The sequence below is a fragment of the Thalassophryne amazonica genome, chromosome 21 (genome assembly GCF_902500255.1).
Source record: "Thalassophryne amazonica chromosome 21, fThaAma1.1, whole genome shotgun sequence".
Lineage (NCBI taxonomy): Eukaryota > Metazoa > Chordata > Actinopteri > Batrachoidiformes > Batrachoididae > Thalassophryne > Thalassophryne amazonica.
In genome coordinates, this window is record NC_047123.1 from 40274781 (window position 1) to 40292139 (window position 17359).

General features: G+C 42.6%; 1 protein-coding gene across 4 annotated transcripts in view; it reads right to left on the reverse strand.

Moving 5' to 3' along the window:
- The window catches only part of LOC117503198 (creatine kinase B-type-like), a 41493-nt gene that overhangs the window by 13567 nt on the left and 10567 nt on the right, over positions 1-17359 (reverse strand). For 2 of the 4 annotated variants that reach the window (XM_034162399.1, XM_034162398.1), the window contains exons 2-3: positions 11849-12085; positions 11222-11376 (exon numbers count right to left, since the gene is read on the reverse strand). In XM_034162399.1, coding sequence (XP_034018290.1) covers positions 11222-11376; positions 11849-11954 — 261 coding nt within the window. In that variant the 5' untranslated portion in view covers positions 11955-12085. Of the gene's footprint in view, positions 1-11221; positions 11377-11848; positions 12565-17359 lie in introns of those variants that run through there. The other 2 variants (XM_034162397.1, XM_034162400.1) reach the window with 2 other exon arrangements.

The following is a 17359-nucleotide window of genomic DNA, read 5'->3' on the forward strand; positions in this document are numbered from 1 at the left end:
GAGAAAAGTGAGAAAATGTTCATGCCTGATTGAGAAAGTGTATAAACTGTGTAGTGAGGGGTTTTACAGCTTTGAAACGTCTATAATAATTGTAAAAAAATTACGCTGACTACGTCGCGGTTTCGTGTATTTCGGGCTATTTTTTAGAACGTAACTCCAGCAATTAATGAGGGACCACTGTAACACTTTATTGATTATATACTACAAAACAATTGATACGACAGCCACTTCTGACGCTATATTGGCACGCGTCGTGATTGGTGGAGTTCTTTTTCATTGCCGTCTTCCCGACTTCCACGTCGTAAAATGAGGGTGTGGCTGAAGCGGAGTCTGAATATTTATGGGCGTGTTTATTATAATTATGATCGTTTCTGTTGTGTGGGCCGCTGAAGGGGAGGTACTGCTGGCCCACCACCACCAGATGGCACCCTGCTTGAAGTGCGGGCTTCAAGCACGAGAGGGCGTCATAGCAACCGGGAGTGACAGCTGTTACTCGTCATCAGCATCAGCTGTCACTCATCCACATCATCACCACCACCTTAAAGGCCGGACTGCAACTCCACCTCCCCACCGAGAAATCAACTACCAATCAGGTAATTCTCTGCTAAACCTTACATTCGAGTATTAGTCTGATCTCTTTTTGCAGCCGTTTTCCTGGGACGGATACCCTGTCTGCGGAGTTGGCGTTTGGTGTGGACTGCGACGGCTTCGCCTCACACCCCACCCAGATAAGTGGTTATCTCAGGAGCTGCACGAGTGTGTGATTGGAGGTGGAGGTTCTCCCTCCTTATTGAATACAGACTGTGGGATTACTGAGTGTGCGACCTCACACTCATCAGGACTGTCTGTTCTCTGCCAGCAGTACCGGGTCTGACTGCTGAAGACAGCGGCCACCTGGGGCGCAGGGCTTGGCGGCTCCGGTGTTCTTCAGCTCCGTTGGCAGTGGAAGCTGTGTGGGATCCGGCTCTTCTCTCGCAAAGCCTGCCCACACGTCACCTGGTGTATAATTGACAGTCGCTATATTGTTATTGTCTGTACGTCGTGCGATTCACAACATTAAATTGTTACTTTTGGCTTATCCATTGTCCGTTCATTTACGCCCCCTGTTGTGGGTCCGTGTCACGACACTTTCACAACAGTTTCCACCCGCCGCATGTATCAAGATCACGTCAGGCGTATGCCAGAAATGGGCAGGTGCGCACTGCTTGATACATGTCACGGTGACTTTGGTGTATTTCAACGCCGTAAATTTATGCCACAAGTGCGCAACATTGATACATGAGGCCCATTGGATGCAGAAAAGACCTTTGACCAAGTCAGTTGGCGTTTTCTTGGGGCTGTGGGGCCGGAGTCCCGTGGCCCGTTGGGGGGGAGGGGGGGGGGGGGAGAGGTCGTGGTCCCCGTGGGATGGTGCCCCGCTCTCGCTCAGACGGTCTCCTGATCTTGGGCTTTGGTGTTTGGGGTGGGGCCTGGGATGGGGGGGTGAGTTTGGGACTGGGGGAGAGTTTGAGGTGGTCCTGTTGGCTGCGCTGGGGGGGGGCCTGGGTGTCGTGGGGGCCTCGTGCTTCCCGGCCCCGGGGGTTGGGCCCCGCCCTCGTGTGGTTCGGTGGTCCCTGCCCGTGTTTTAGATTTGGTTGCGGTGGCTCCTTTGCCCCCGTCCTTGCCGCTGCTCGCTCCCGCCTTCGGGGGCCGTGGCCCTGGTGGTGTGGTTCTGGGGACCCCTCTATTGGTGGGCTCGGCCGGTGCGCTGTATGCTTCCCATGGGTATGGGGCTGCTCCCCATGACTCCATGGGGAGGGGGAGTGTTGGGGGTGCGTTCCGGCGCCGTCGATGATCAATCTATCTATTAGTTGGCTATGTACCACAGGCTTTTAAGGTGGCAGTAATTAAACCATTACTTAAAAAGCCATCACTTGACCCAGCTATCTTAGCTAATTATAGGCCAATCTCCAACCTTCCTTTTCTCTCAAAAATTCTTGAAAGGGTAGTTGTAAAACAGCTAACTGATCATCTGCAGAGGAATGGTCTATTTGAAGAGTTTCAGTCAGGTTTCAGAATTCATCATAGTACAGAAACAGCATTAGTGAAGGTTACAAATGATCTTATGGCCTCAGACAGTGGAGTCATCTCTGTGCTTGTCCTGTTAGACCTCAGTGCAGCTTTTGATACCGTTGACCATAAAATTTTATTATGTAGGTATTAAAGGCACTGCGCTGCGGTGGTATGAATCATATTTATGTAATAGATTACAATTTGTTCATGTAAATGGAGAATCTTCTTCACAGACTAAGGTTAATTATGGAGTTCCACAAGGTTCTGTGCTAGGACCAATTTTATTCACTTTATACATGCTTCCCTTAGGCAGTATTATTAGACAGCATTGCTTACATTTTCATTGTTACGCAGATGATACCCAGCTTTATCTATCCAAGAAGCCAGAGGACACACACCAATTAGTTAAACTGCAGGAATGTCTTACAGACATAAAGACATGGATGACCTCTAATTTCCTGCTTTTAAATTCAGATAAAACTGAAGTTGGCCCCACAAATCTTAGAAACATGGTGTCTAACCAGATCCTTACTCTGGATGGCATTACCCTGACCTCTAGTAATACTGTGAGAAATCTTGGAGTCATTTTTGATCAGGATATGTCCTTCAATGCGCATATTAAGCAAATATGTAGGACTGCTTTTTTACATTTGCGTTCTCTAAAATTAGAAAGGTCTTGTCTCAGAGTGATGCTGAAAAACTAGTTCATGCATTTATTTCTTCTAGGCTGGACTATTGTAATCATTATTATCAGGTTGTCCTAAAAGTTCCCTGAAAAGCCTTCAGTTAATTCAAAATGCTGCAGCTAGAGTACTGACGGGGACTAGAAGGAGAGAGCATATCTCACCCATATTGGCCTCTCTTCATTGGCTTCCTGTTAATTCTAGAATAGAATTTAAAATTCTTCTTCTTACTTATAAGGTTTGAATAATCAGGTCCCATCTTATCTTAGGGACCTCATAGTACCATATCACCCCAATAGAGCGCTTCGCTCTCAGACTGCAGGCTTACTTGTAGTTCCTAGGGTTTGTAAGAGTAGAATGGGAGGCAGAGCCTTCAGCTTTCAGGCTCCTCTCTTCTGGAACCAGCTCCCAATTCAGATCAGGGAGACAGACACCCTCTCTACTTTTAAGATTAGGCTTAAAACTTTCCTTTTTGCTAAAGCTTATAGTTAGGGCTGGATCAGGTGACCCTGAACCATCCCTTAGTTATGCTGCTATAGACTTAGACTGCTGGGGGGTTCCCATGATGCACTGAGTGTTCTTCTCTTTTTGCTCTGTATGCACCACTCTGCATTTAATCATTAGTGATTGATCTCTGCTCTCTTCCACAGCATGTCTTTTTCCTGATTCTCTCCCCTCAGCCCCAACCAGTCCCAGCAGAAGACTGCCCCTCCCTGAGCCTGGTTCTGCTGGAGGTTTCTTCCTGTTAAAAGGGAGTTTTTCCTTCCCACTGTTGCCAAGTGCTTGCTCACAGGGGGTTGTTTTGACCGTTGGGGTTTTTCTGTAATTATTGTATGGCTTTTGCCTTGCAATATAAAGCGCCTTGGGGCAACTGTTGTTGTGATTTGGCGCTATATAAATAAAATTGATTTGATTATGGAGTTCCACAAGGTTCTGTGCTAGGACCGATTTTATTCACTTTATACACGCCTTCCCTTAGGCAGTATTATAGAAAGCCTTGCTTAAATTTTCATTGTTACACAGAGCCTTCAGCTTTCAGGCTCCTCTCCTGTGGAACCAGCTCCCAATTCGGATTAGGGAGACAGACACCCTCTCTACTTTTAAGATTAAGCTTAAACATTCCTTTTGTAAAGTTATAGTTAGGGTTGGATCAGGTGACCCTGAACCATACCTTAGTTATGCTGCTATAGACTTAGACTGCTAGGTGGTTTCCCATGATGCACTGAGTGTCTCTTTTTATTCACCTCTTTTTGCTCTGTATGCACCACTCTGCATTTAATCATTAGTGATTGATCTCTGCTCTCTTCCACTGCATGTCTTTTTCCTGATTCTCTCCCCTCAGTCCCAACCAGTCCCAGCAGAAGACTGCCCCTCCCTGAGCCTGGTTCTGCTGGAGGTTTCTTCCTGTTAAAAGGGAGTTTTTCCTTCCCACTGTCGCCAAGTGCTTGCTCATAGGGGGTCGTTTTGACCGTTGGGGTTTTTCTGTAATTATTGTATTGCTTTTGCCTTACAATATAAAGCGCCTTGGGGCAACTGTTTGTTGTGATTTGGTGCTATATAAATAAAATTGATGTGATTTGATTTGAGTAGGATGTTGAAGGCTGATCGGGAAGGGCGGATTGGGGTCACACACACCACGTTCACTCACACACTACATACCTTCTGTCTTGCAAGAATAAATTGCATATATGTGTATTAATGTTCATAAATGGTTCTACCACTGTGGCATTTACCATTACTATATATGCAGACAGGGCAGGAAAAAAAAACTGTGTTAACATGAGCACCTGAAAAAAAACAGAACATTGACATTTTTGTGTTTTCCAAATATACATATGCATGTAAACTGAACAGCCTGTTTTTTGTTCAGACGTCTGTTCATTCAAAGTACATTAGATGTGATACAATTTATGATTACAGATGTTCTGTATGTGTATTTTAGACAGGAAAGTCTCCATTTAGCATAAACATTTTTCTACAATATTATGCCTGATAAAATTTGACAGATATAGAAGTAAAATTTTCTTTTAGTAATCTTTTTTCCCCATCCCTAAGTGGGTCTACAGCTTTGGATAACGATTTGCAATCATTTGCTTTGAATAAAATGTGAAGAATTAGCAATCACAAGAAACTGACTTATAAATGATTAAATATATACAGAACGTACAGAAACTTTATTTTCAGTGGTTTTAGAACAAACTCCTGAATTTAAGCACGCTGTGCTGCTGAAATAATTTTTCATACACAAACACACCGTGCCAGGAATAATATAGAATAAGAAAAGGTAGTGAGTGAACAAACCATTCCGTTTTGTAAGGGCCCTGTCCCACTGGGGAGAGGATTAATTGCGCATGAATTGAGTACACAAAGTACGGGCGTTCGTTGTCATCCGCAACAAAAATGGCCAAAAATGACAAATGTCCCAGTATGAATTACGGCTATATATAGTAATAATAATATATAGCAAATATATGATGAACAATCATGGTTATATAACGCATGTAGTGAGGAAACTGATCCGACACATTGAGATTATCACGGCAGTATTATGAATGCATAGCACACGTGTTGCGTGTGCACGGCATCTGCATTGTGGTCATAAAATAAGCTCACTCGGGCCGTCGGCATCACTATTCACACCAACAATACAGCCTCTGGAGCATTTGCTGGACTTGGACAAGTTGATCACAGAGTCAGTGTTCATTTTGTCATGCGAGGGTTAACTGTTCATGAGTTTGGGGAGCGGGAGGGGGGAAGCCGCTCAGGGTGTGAGATGATGGGTTTTTTTTGAGAGAGAGTGTCAGTCACAGAAAACAGATCTCAGCATGAGTTGCTAAACAGCAACTCTTCCTTTTGTTGGTGTTAAATAAAAGTCCTGGATTGCAGCAGCTACGTCTTTGTGGATCTACACAGCCGGACCGGCACTGACTGGCAGGTATGTCGCTTTCTGCCACATATAATACTTTGGGTTTACGTGATGTGTTTGTTATGCATTCACAGACTGTCCGCAAATCAGCTGCAAAGCAGATGTAATAAAAACACTATTTGTGGCCAATCTGTATGCAGTCGCTACAACATATTTTAGTTTGTGATGTGGACATGATGGGCCCCATATATATCTGTTTTATACACTGTCCCAGTCCGCTGCCAAGCCTCAAATCCCCATCAGTTGCAGATATCAGCGGTTAACGGCAGATATACAGCGCATAGAGTGAGCATGCATTGTGTATGAATTGAGTATATATGGAGTATGTGAGGCGGATGCTATCCGCATCCAGATTTTTGAGTAGCTCAAAAATCTGGATGCGGACATGCGTGCCTCTGCGGATGATCACAGACGTGTTCAGATGACGGCCGACTCATACAGGCATGTTACACGGATATTGCGGAGGTTTGGCGAATATGGGCCAATTTTGTGCGCAATCCATACGCAAATCCTCCTAAACGCCAGTGGGACAGGGCCCTAAGCAGCTTATATCTTCCTCCACAGCGTTGTTGTTGTCATCCCCTGACAGCTGCGCATTAATCCTCGTCTTCTGTCGTGTTCGGCTAACCCTAACCCTCCACTTCCAGGGTATTGAACAAATGAAGTTGCCCAGAGGTGGTAATACTGATAAAAGATTGTGCCAAAGAGAATTGTTCTGGATACACACCTTGGATTCACTGTACCCAAACGGCCTTAATGTTGATTTTGACTGGAGTGTGATGTTATACTGTGGTTGGATATTGGAAGAATTGCAGTTTATGATGACTGGTTGTCTGATGTTAATGCATTTCTCTAAATCCTGGTTGGATCAATTTGTTTTTGTATTTTGATTTTTGCACTGTTAATACATTGGGGGTGCACGTTGTTAATTTGTTTCTTCCCCATTTAAAAGATATTTTTTGCCAAGTTGATGTATACCTAAAGAACTACAAACATGTCGACTGAACTACAAATTGCAGTCACACACAGGTGTATCTATTTGATCTAATTACACTGACTGAACTTTAGGTATAAGATGCTGTGGAATGGCCTGATGAAGGTTGTGTGACCGAAAGCTTGGATAAATACAAACATTTTTGCATGGAGATAAGTGTGCAGAGCCTTTTTTTGCACTGATTTATGAATCCCTCTGGCACCTTATGACTGTGAGCGCGGTGTATTTTCTGCGGTGTATTGCTTTTATCTGTCTGCCTCAATAAAAGCAGGGAGAGTTGGGGCAGCCCTTCAGAGGTGAGTGGTGAAATGGTGACGGAGGGGTTATCGCCAACAGCTCTCTCCTGTGCATGAAAGAAATTCAGTGTTTCTGTGCGGTCATTTTCTGCGATTTGTTTGAGTTGTGTTTCCTGTCAACAGGTTCAACTCTGACATCCACCTACAAAGCTTCAACATTTAGTGTCCTCAGTTCCCAAATGCTTACTGAGTGTTGTTAGAAGGAAAGGTGATGTAACATAGTGGTAAACATACCACTGTCCCAGCTTTTTTGAAACATGTTGCAGGCATCCATTTCAAAATGAGCAAATATTTGCACAAGAACAATAAAATTTATCAGTTTGAACATTAAATATTTTGTCTTTGTGGTGTTTTCAACTGAATATAGGTTAAAGAGGATTTGAAAATCATTGTATTCTGTTTTTATGTACTTTTCACACAACATCCCAACTTCATTGGAATTGAGTTGTATAAGATGCGTGGAAGTAGGTTTAGGTTTGAGACATTCCATGCGGGTTGCAGGTACCAGATACGAAATATTTGATATTGCTGGAACAGCTAACAGGCCATCCTCAGTTTCAACATCATCCAATGTAGTAATGGGTATTACGTTTTCAAAATATATCCCTTTATGATTTTTATGGACACATCTGCAGAAGAAGGCCACAGTCTCAACTTGATGACTTTCCCTCCCTGCCACATAAACTTCACTATCACCATAGTGGATTTTCTGCACTAATTGCCCTGCTAAGCTAATGGATTTCACACCCACATTTGTCATAAGCCTTGCAGGGTCTCTAATCACCTGCTCTGTGGCCTGCTGTAAAGTCATAATGTTACCCTCCCTGTAGAGCTCTATGTTCGCAGACAAGATGGTGGCGTCTTCCCCAGTAGGGTGAAGGCCATCCGGCATCAGCAAGCCACGGCAGCGCCAGAACGAAGGCCGGTTATGAATAAAACTAAAGCATCCAGCTTATTTCCAACTTGCAGCATTGTGTGGAAAATGGAATGCACTGACCATTCCTAAAGATACATTTATGGTAGAATCAAATATTATTTATCATATTTTGTGCTTTTATTTACAAGTAGGTGTCACATTAAGTAAGATGCAGAATACCAATCTGCTTCTCTCTTGCTTTGCTAAAAACCAGATCTGTCTCCTTCTCTCTCTCTGCCACCTGGTTTGTGCCTGAACTTCATCTTATAAAGGCCAAAGGTCGGCAACTTGAGTGGCCTCCTGATACCTCTCTGAAATCTCAGCTCTCATCTGTAAATCCAAGCTGTCCACCTATCAGCTGGACCCCTCCCGACAGTTCTGGTTAAAGCCTGCCTCCCTTCTCTGGTCCTCCTCATCACTGCTATCATTCACTCCTCTCTCACCACTGGAACTGATCCTGCATCCTTCAAAACAGCTGCAATAACTCCAATATGGAAAAGCCTGGTGCTGATCCCACTAACTTCAATAAATTCCATCGTATTTCTAATCTACCCTTCATCTCCAAAATTTCTGGGAAAAACAGTAGCTGTCCAAGTTTGTGCCCATTTATCTCACAATAGCCTGTACGAACAGGTCCAGTCTGGTTTCTGCTCCATCATAGCACAAAAACAGCACTCATAAAAACCCTTACCGACCTCTTCATGGCAGCTGATTCTGGTTTACTCACTAGTTCTCATTCTCTGTGACCTGAGTGTGACTTTTGACACCATTTGTCACATCACCGTCCTCAATAGATTATCCTCCATTGGCATTACCAACACTTCATTAGACTGGTATAAATCTCATCTCTCAGGCCAGGCTCAGTTGATCCGGCTCAAAACCTTCACATCTCAACCTTCCACTGTCACTTCAGGTGTGCCCCAGGGTTCTGTCCTGGGGCCACTTCTCTTCATCATTTACCTCCTCCCCCTTGGCAATATTTCCCACAAATACAACATTAACTTCCACTGCTGCACTGATGACACTCAGATCTACCTCTTAAGCAGACCCACTTCCACTCTCCCCCACTCCTCCCTCACTAACTGCATAGCAGAAATAAAATCCTGGTTCTCCTCAATTAAAACAGAGGTTCTCCTCATTGGGAAAAATCAACTTTATCCAAACAGACAGTTTTCCTTTAATTATTGACAACGTTTCTGTCTCCCCATCCAGACAGGTTAAGAGTCTGAGTGTCATCCTCAATCGTACTCTGTCCTTCCAGTCCCACATCAATAGTATCACCTGCTCTGCATACTTCCACCTACGTAACAATAACCTGGAACATTAACCTGGAATTTATCACCACCTGTCAGAAATATAAACTCTCTGCCACTCTTCAAATCCAAACTCAAAACGCATCTGTTTTAGACTGCTTTCTCTATCTGACGAACTGCACTGCCTAATTACATCCACCAAGAATGTAATAAAATCATCGGATTGTATCTCGATCCAAATTCTGGATCAAGATTTCACTTTATATGGGCTTTGAAGGAACAATCGGTTTGCATAACCAAAGAATTTCTGCACAAACTGTCAGAAACCGTCTCAGGGAAGCTCATCTGCATGCTCGTCGTCCTCATCGGGGTCTCGACCTGACTCCAGTTCGTCGTCGTAACCGACTTGAGTGGGCAAATGCTTACATTCGCTGGCGTTTGGCATGTTGGAGAGGTGTTCTCTTCAACTTTATGCGAAGGAGATGTGTTGCACTGCATGAGGCAAATGGTGGTCACACCAGATACTGACTGGTATCCCCCCCCCAATAAAACAAAACTGCACCTTTCAGAGTGGCCTTTTATTGTGGGCAGTCTAAGGCACACCTGTGCACTAATCATGGTGTCTAATCAGCATCTTGATATGGCACACCTGTGAGGTGGGATGGATTATCTCAGCAAAGGAGAAGTGCTCACTATCACAGATTTAGACTGGTTTGTGAACATATTAGAGGGAAATGGTGATATTGTGTATGTGGAAAAAGTTTTAGATCTTTGAGTTCATCTCATACAAAATGGGAGCAAAACCAAAAGTGTTGCGTTTATATTTTTGTTGAGTTCACGGATTCTCACCAAATTTGCACCACAGATCGATATTAGGCCATGGAAGACTACACTGAATTTTAGAGGTGATCCAGATCTGGATTCTGGATCAGGATTTCAATTTTTCTGCTTCACGTTGACGGATTTTGAGGATTACATCAAAATTACTTAAAAGATTTGCGTCACACTTTGGTGTTAGGCCTTGGAAGACTCCATTAAATTCTGGAGGTGATCCGTATCCAGATTGTGGATCAGGATTTCACTTTGTAGACTTTTAAGTATTACGTCAAAACTACATCACAGATACAACATCATGATGTAAAACCAAGATCAGACACTATTTTGTTTCAGCTTGTGAATTAAATATCTGATTGCAACATCTTGATCAGTTGGACTGTTCTGGATCAGGGTGCAGTTATTGCAGTGTATTGTGGAATCCGGATCCAGGAAAGTCCAGGTCATGATGTGGTCCTTGGTGGACATCACAAATCTCAGATTGCGCTTGTTTTAACCTGTTTTTATTTCCTGTATTTTTATAACTTGTCTTATGTTGTTTTGTTTCATTCTTTGTGTGGTGTCATTGAGTCTCTAGAAAGGCGCCTACAAATAAATGCGCTATTTTACCTGACGCCACAATATGGCCATCGGGTATTGTGAAGACTTTGTGTCCGTCCGTCCATTTGTCTGTGCTCAGCATAAGTCAGTCTTGTTAATGTCAGGGTCTTCAAATTCACAGGGAACAGTCTTGGACACAGACCTTACACGGGTTCCAAAGATGGCTAACCTTGACCTATTTTAAGAGGTTAAAAAGTCACATTCTTTCTACACACTCATTCATTACATCCGTTCTCTCTGTTGTCGCTATGTTACATTTACAGGGTGTCATCTCAGGATAATGAACTTGCAGGACATTGAAGGGAGCTGACCTTGGCCTACTTCAGGATTAAAAGGTCACATTTTATGTTGGGGTTTGTCCACCAGGGCAGTATATTGGTATTACTCCGAGTTGGCCAAGTGAAATTATATGTTGCATTTCCTATCTTTATACTCAATGGCCGAGGGTACTTTAGGATTGCATTCTATATTTTATTATTATTATTATCTCCTGTGAGTGAAACAGATTTTGCTGTCAGTTCATACAGTTTTCAGTCTGGTGACCTTTGTCAATGTGTCAACATTAGCAATAGTCCAGTGGATAATTTGTTGTTAAAACACACACACACACGCACGCACCTTGTACTAGTGTTATTAAGTGCCAACTAACCATCTGGATCTGCGTTACCTGCAGGTTTTCAGGGTTCAGGTCTGTCTTATGCCTGTCTGTTGGTTTGTATCCTCCATGCCGATCTTCTATCACTGGATCCATTAGGTCTCTGAATACTTCATAGGTCTCCTCATCTCCAGCCACACAGCCTACTGTCATGATGAATGGATGACCTGCAGAACCCCAGACAGACTTTATTTCAGGCGCTTATCCACAAACTCAAATGACACTCACTGGGGTTTGTGATCCTTAAAGTGGATAAATTATTTGTTGCACAGGGTGTATGTTGGAATGCATACTGCCAGCTGGGCTGAAAGTTGGTACTTGACTGAATAAAAATACAAACTAATGCTCCTCTCAACCCACCTGTTTGTGGCAGTAGTGAACTTGCTCTCACTTTTAACAGAGACATTACCTTGAATGTCTGTTGACCACCTGATTAATGGCATGGGTGGGATGCTCCCTGGATGGTACCCAAGTGGGTGGGGCTGGTGCTTGTTTAAGGGGTGATCTCAGTGACTATGTATTTGTCTTTAGATGGTACCTGGATTCAGGTGGGGGTTGTTTGTGGCTCTGGACAACATGCCAGCATTCGTCATGTTTCGAGGAGATGCTACCTGTATTAGAAAAGATGGGCTTGGTCACCTGGATTGTCAACACCAGTCTGGATGACATCATCCAGGGTGAATCCACTGGATGTCTCCTTGTCCCGCAGGGCAGTGTACATTTCAGGTGTCAGCACTTTGGCCATGTGGTTGTTGTGATTGCTCAGGTCTGGGTACTCCTGCTCTTGCTGAGTAGTTCATCTTCAGCTGTTGTTGTGAGTGTTTCCAAAAGGCATGATGACAATGTCACAGGTGATCCAAGACCAGATCCACAACTCTGATTAGAAAAAAAACACATTCTCTGGTTCACATAAACCACGTGTGAAGAACACACTGGAGTATAAATAGCCACAGTTACAAAAACTGCCACACCAATTACAGTTGCAAATGATAATCTGTTCTGAGAATCAGTTTGTTCCTCAAATGTGTCAATTTTTCATTTCACATGCCCGTATTTTACGGAGTGTACATCGCACCCGTCAAAACAAAAAGTCAACTTAAAATGTGGGAACAGACTATAAGTCAGGGTTTTTTTCTGTATGTGGAACTCGTGTTCCTCCCTCTGGTCGCGTGACAGAGCTCTGTGTGTCAGAACAACCAGACCACACTGATGAACAACTTAACCTGTCAAAAAACTCACTCATTTATATACCTCATGTACAACTTCATTCTGTTTGACACATCTTTGTCTTATTTCACATTTCATTTGCACATTGAATATTCTGATTCTGATGTTTAACGGCATTTCATTGGGGATACATTTACAGGAACCCAGCAGCACATGGATGCCATAGCATGCAGTTACTTAACATAAAAGGCTTTCAAATTCTAGAAATTAGCAAGGACAAATAAATGTGCACTGAACATACTGGATGTTATTTGATGAAGTTTAGACAAAAAAAAAAAAAAAAAAAAAAAAAAAAAAAAACAATCACACAGATGGAAAAGTCTGTCAGTCAGCCAGTCGCATCAAATCTCAGTCTGCTAAGGACTTTATTTGATCATCTTTTAGAGGAGGAACTTCATCCTTTTGTTTCGTGTTAATGAAAAATTATTCAATGATTAGCAGTTACATTTTTTTTTAACAAATTGTTTTTATTTATTTTACATCTACAGTTAGTCTTTTGGTGTTATACACCAATTCTTTGTTTTCTATATTAGTTATGTGCCATTACTGATAACCTATTTTAAAAGTGCTATATTGCATATTTATTTTACTTGTTTTTATTTTTACACTTTTATTATATTTTATGTGTTCTTATGGAAATACAGTAATATAGAAAAATAGGATTTTCACTTTCTTGTGTCTTCTGTGTATTCATGCATTCATTTCTATACCTGCCTACTGCAATCAAGGGTCATGGTCGAGGGGGGCAGGGGGGAGTGCTGGTATGGAGCCTATCCCAGCAGTCCATAGGGCGAGAGACGGGGAACACCCTGGACAGGGCGCCAGTCTGTCACAGGGACACATGTAGAACACACAGTCAATTAGAGTCACCAATTCACCTAACCTGCAGTGGTCTTTGGATGTGGGAGGAAGCCGAAGCAGGCAACCAGTGCTAACCACTAAGCCATCGTAGCACCCATGCATTGAATTTTACTAAAAAAAAAAAAAAAAACAAAAAAGAAGAAGTAGAAAAAAAAAACAATTTGATGGTATCTAAAGACTTTTACATTCCAAAATTAAGCAAAATTTGTTCTGGCAAGGAATAAATTATTACTACTGCCTCAGGGGTGGTGGCCAAGTGGTTAGTGCACTTGGTTTCGGTGCAGCAGGTTCCCGGTTCAAATCCCACCCCTGCCACATTTCTCCATGTAATATGGATTTGCATCAGGGAAGGCATCCGCGTAAAACCTGTGCCAAATCAACATTGCAGATCCATCTTGGATTTGCCTGTGGCGACTCCGAGTGCAAACAAGGGAGCAGCTGAAGGGTCTTACTAATAATTATTACTACTGTTATGACCATGTCATGAATGTCTGATTTTGTTTTTTGTTTTTTTGTTTTTTTGGGGGGGGGGGGGGGGGGGGGGTATATAAGTCACCCTGGGGCTGAATTGCAATTCAGGGTCTGCAGCCTTCAAAGGCTGTACTTTTCACAGTTTACATCATAAATGGTGCTACTAGGTTGTCCCATTTCAAAAACTGCTTGTGAAGTGGCCGACATTCGCAGCCTTCTTTCCCCACAACGAAGAATACATCAGGTGGCTCCTTCACAGCCCAATAGTCTGTGGGCCAACATGGGTATACATGTACTCCCACACAAACACAGCTCTATGAACCTATATTTTCCTGAAACCTTAATGTTCTGCCTGCAGTAAAAAAATGTGTTTTAAATGAGCGAAATGCCACACAGCGGCGCAAAGCTCACTCTATCATAGACAAAGGCACAAACCGGAAATGACAAAAAAAACCCTGCCCATAGGGGAAAAAGCCACAAACCGGACATTATCATATGAAGCCACAAACCGATGGTAGGTTCTGCAACAATTATTCAATTTTAAATTATTGTATGACGATATATACCAGATAGTGAAGAGCTTTGCTCATTAATGTCAGCGTCATCAAAACATATAATTGTGAAATATCAAGTGTTTCCAATACTTTGGAGGGCACAGTATCCTAACCTTATGATGAATGCAAATGACTGTGGTATTATTACTGTTTTGTTTAATTTCACTGTTGCAGCCCTTTGTGTCAAATCATAGTCACACCTGGCATCACTGTGGGAGAGTCGTGTCATGACAAAAGCCCAGCAGATCATTGATTTAGATCAGAGACACATCTTATCATTAGGCTTTACACTCATGCCCTCTGGGCGGCGCTATCAGATGCCCCAGATGAGAACTAATCGCTATTCAGTGTCCTTTTATTCCTTCTGCTATTAGACTCTCCTGAACACTGGCTGAGGATTTTGGTCCTTGTTTTTAACCTTGATTCTGTGATTGTTATTTAGCATATACTGTACCTATGTAAATGTTATGTCTGTGTTTTTATGGTTGGCCAGGGGGGTCTGCAATGAATTGCCCTTTAAGGGACTAATAAAGTATTCTGATTCTGATCCACTGTTACAGGAGATTTTGTAATGAAAGACGTGCGGAGGATTTTGCGCGTCGGCACGAAGCAGCTCAGGACGCGCAGCAAAAAAAAAAAAAAAAAAAAAAAAAAAAAAAAAAAAAACACCTCCGTGTTGGAAACCATTCAGAAGATTCAGACAGCTTTCGATGGCTTGCAGTCGAGTGAGTATCCGAGAAATTGTGTAACAGCTGGACATGCCCCACATGTCCTGTGAGACTTCCAAGACGGAGGTGTTTTTTTGCTGCGCGTCCTGAGCTGCTTCGTGCCGACGCGCAAAATCCTCCGCACGTCTTTCATTACAAATCTCCTGTAACAGTGGAATGTGCCGCAAAAGTGCTATGTCCAGCTCTCCTGCCATTTCTGTGGTAGTCACATGATGTCCCGGATCAACACAGCGTTCAGTTTACAAATGATCTGGTCGATCCAGCCTGTCGAATGGCCGCATCGGCGCGCCCTCCACCGCTGTGGGCTGTCTTTAAAAAGGTTTTAACAGTCCATAATCCGCGTGACGCCGACAGAATCTTCACCGATATCCAACTGAATCTATCGAATGGTTTCCAACTGCCTGTCTGTAACAGTTTCTGAAAAAATTTCATGGAGCAAAGCGGCAGTCTCTCAGCAAGTTCTCAGACAAAAGAAATCCGACGGTAGGAGTGGACCAGTGCTCGCTCAAAGCCTGCCCACAGGCGAATGACGCAACCGACAGGCGTGGAAAAACTCATGATGCGCACGAAGGTTCAAGCTTGGCTGATGCAATCACACGTGATTCAAATCCATATAGTTTTTGAAAAAAAATAAAAAGGACGATACTTTTGGACAGACCTCGTATGGCCACATTGTACAGTCCTACTGTCAACTAGCTGAAAACTGAATATTAATTTACATCTACATTTAAAAAAGTGCTTAAAGTGGCAGGGGTTAAGAGGGCTGTACTTAGGTGGGTCTGGGGGGTTAAAAACGCTTCTCTTCATAATTTAGTGATAAATATGTCATGATTCATGTTAAATGGTAAATAAATGGTAAATGGACTGCATTATATAGCGCTTTTCCATCTGCAACAGATGCTCAAAGCGCTTTACAATTATGCCTCACATTCACCCCAATGTCAGGGTGCTGCCATACAAGGCGCTCCCTACACACTGGGAGCAATAGGGGATTAAGATCTTGCCCAAGGGCCCTTAGTGATTTTCCCAGTCAGGCGGGGATTTGAAACCAAGGATCTTCTGGTCTCAAGCCCAACACCTTCTTCTTCTAACCTTTATTTAACCAGAAAATATCCCATTGAGATTAAAAACCTCTTTTTCAAGGGGGTCCTGGCCAAATGGCAGCAGCAAACACAAATACAGTTACATATTTATACATAAAAACACAGAAGTTATAAACACATTATGAGAAACAGTGCATATAGTACAATTGGCCTCAGTATCTTAGTTTGGATTTAAAAGTGCTCAAAGAAATTAATTCGTTAGTTTCCAGTCTTTCTGTAGCATGTTCCCACGCATAAGGTGCAGAATAAACAAAGGCTGTTTTGCCAATTCCGTCCGAGCAAAGGGGACAGAAAGCAACAAATACTCTTTCGAACGAAGAGAATAGGATTCAACATTTCTCAGAGTAATGACGAGCAAATGTATGAAGGCAGCAATCCCAAAATTGCCTTATAAATAAAAGTGTAGAAATGACATAGCCCTTCGAGTGGCCAGAGCAGACCATCCTACTCGAGTGTATAAGTGGTGAGTAGACATTTTACAGTTCGTAATGAACCTCAGGGCAGCATTCATGTACAGAAGATCTCCATAATCCAACACAGATACAAATGTTGCAGCGACAAGACGCTTTTCACATTAAAAGAAAAACACAACTTATTACGAAAATAAAAACCAATTTTAGCTTCAGCTTCTTAACAAGATTTTCTATATGTGGCTTGAAAGTGAGTGAATCATCAATCAAGACACCTAAATATTTATACATATGAACCACCTGTATTTCACTGCCCTCAAGAGTGGACACAGTGGGTACCATCTGAGGCTTTTTGCAGTTAGAGAATAACATAAGCTTTGTTTTTCAGCATTAAGAACAAGTTTCAAGTGTATTAGAGAGTGCTGACAGCTACAAAAGCTTTCTGCAAAGATTCTACAGCCCGAAACAAGTGTTGGTCCACAACTGTAAATACTGTGTCATCAGCATAGAAATGCACATTTGCATCGGACCATTTAGACCCAAAAGATTGATATAAATAATAAATAAGAGGGGGCCCAGTACAGAACCCTGTGGCACCCCCTTATGAACAGTAAACAAATTCAGACACAGATCATCATATTTAATGCACTGAGACCTGTTACTGAGATAATTTGAGAACCAAGCAACTGTGTGCTCTGAAAATCCTGATGACGCAATCTAAGTTATAAAATGTCATGATCAACAGTGTCAAACACTTTTGACAATCAATAAAAAAGAGATGCACAGTGTTGGTTTG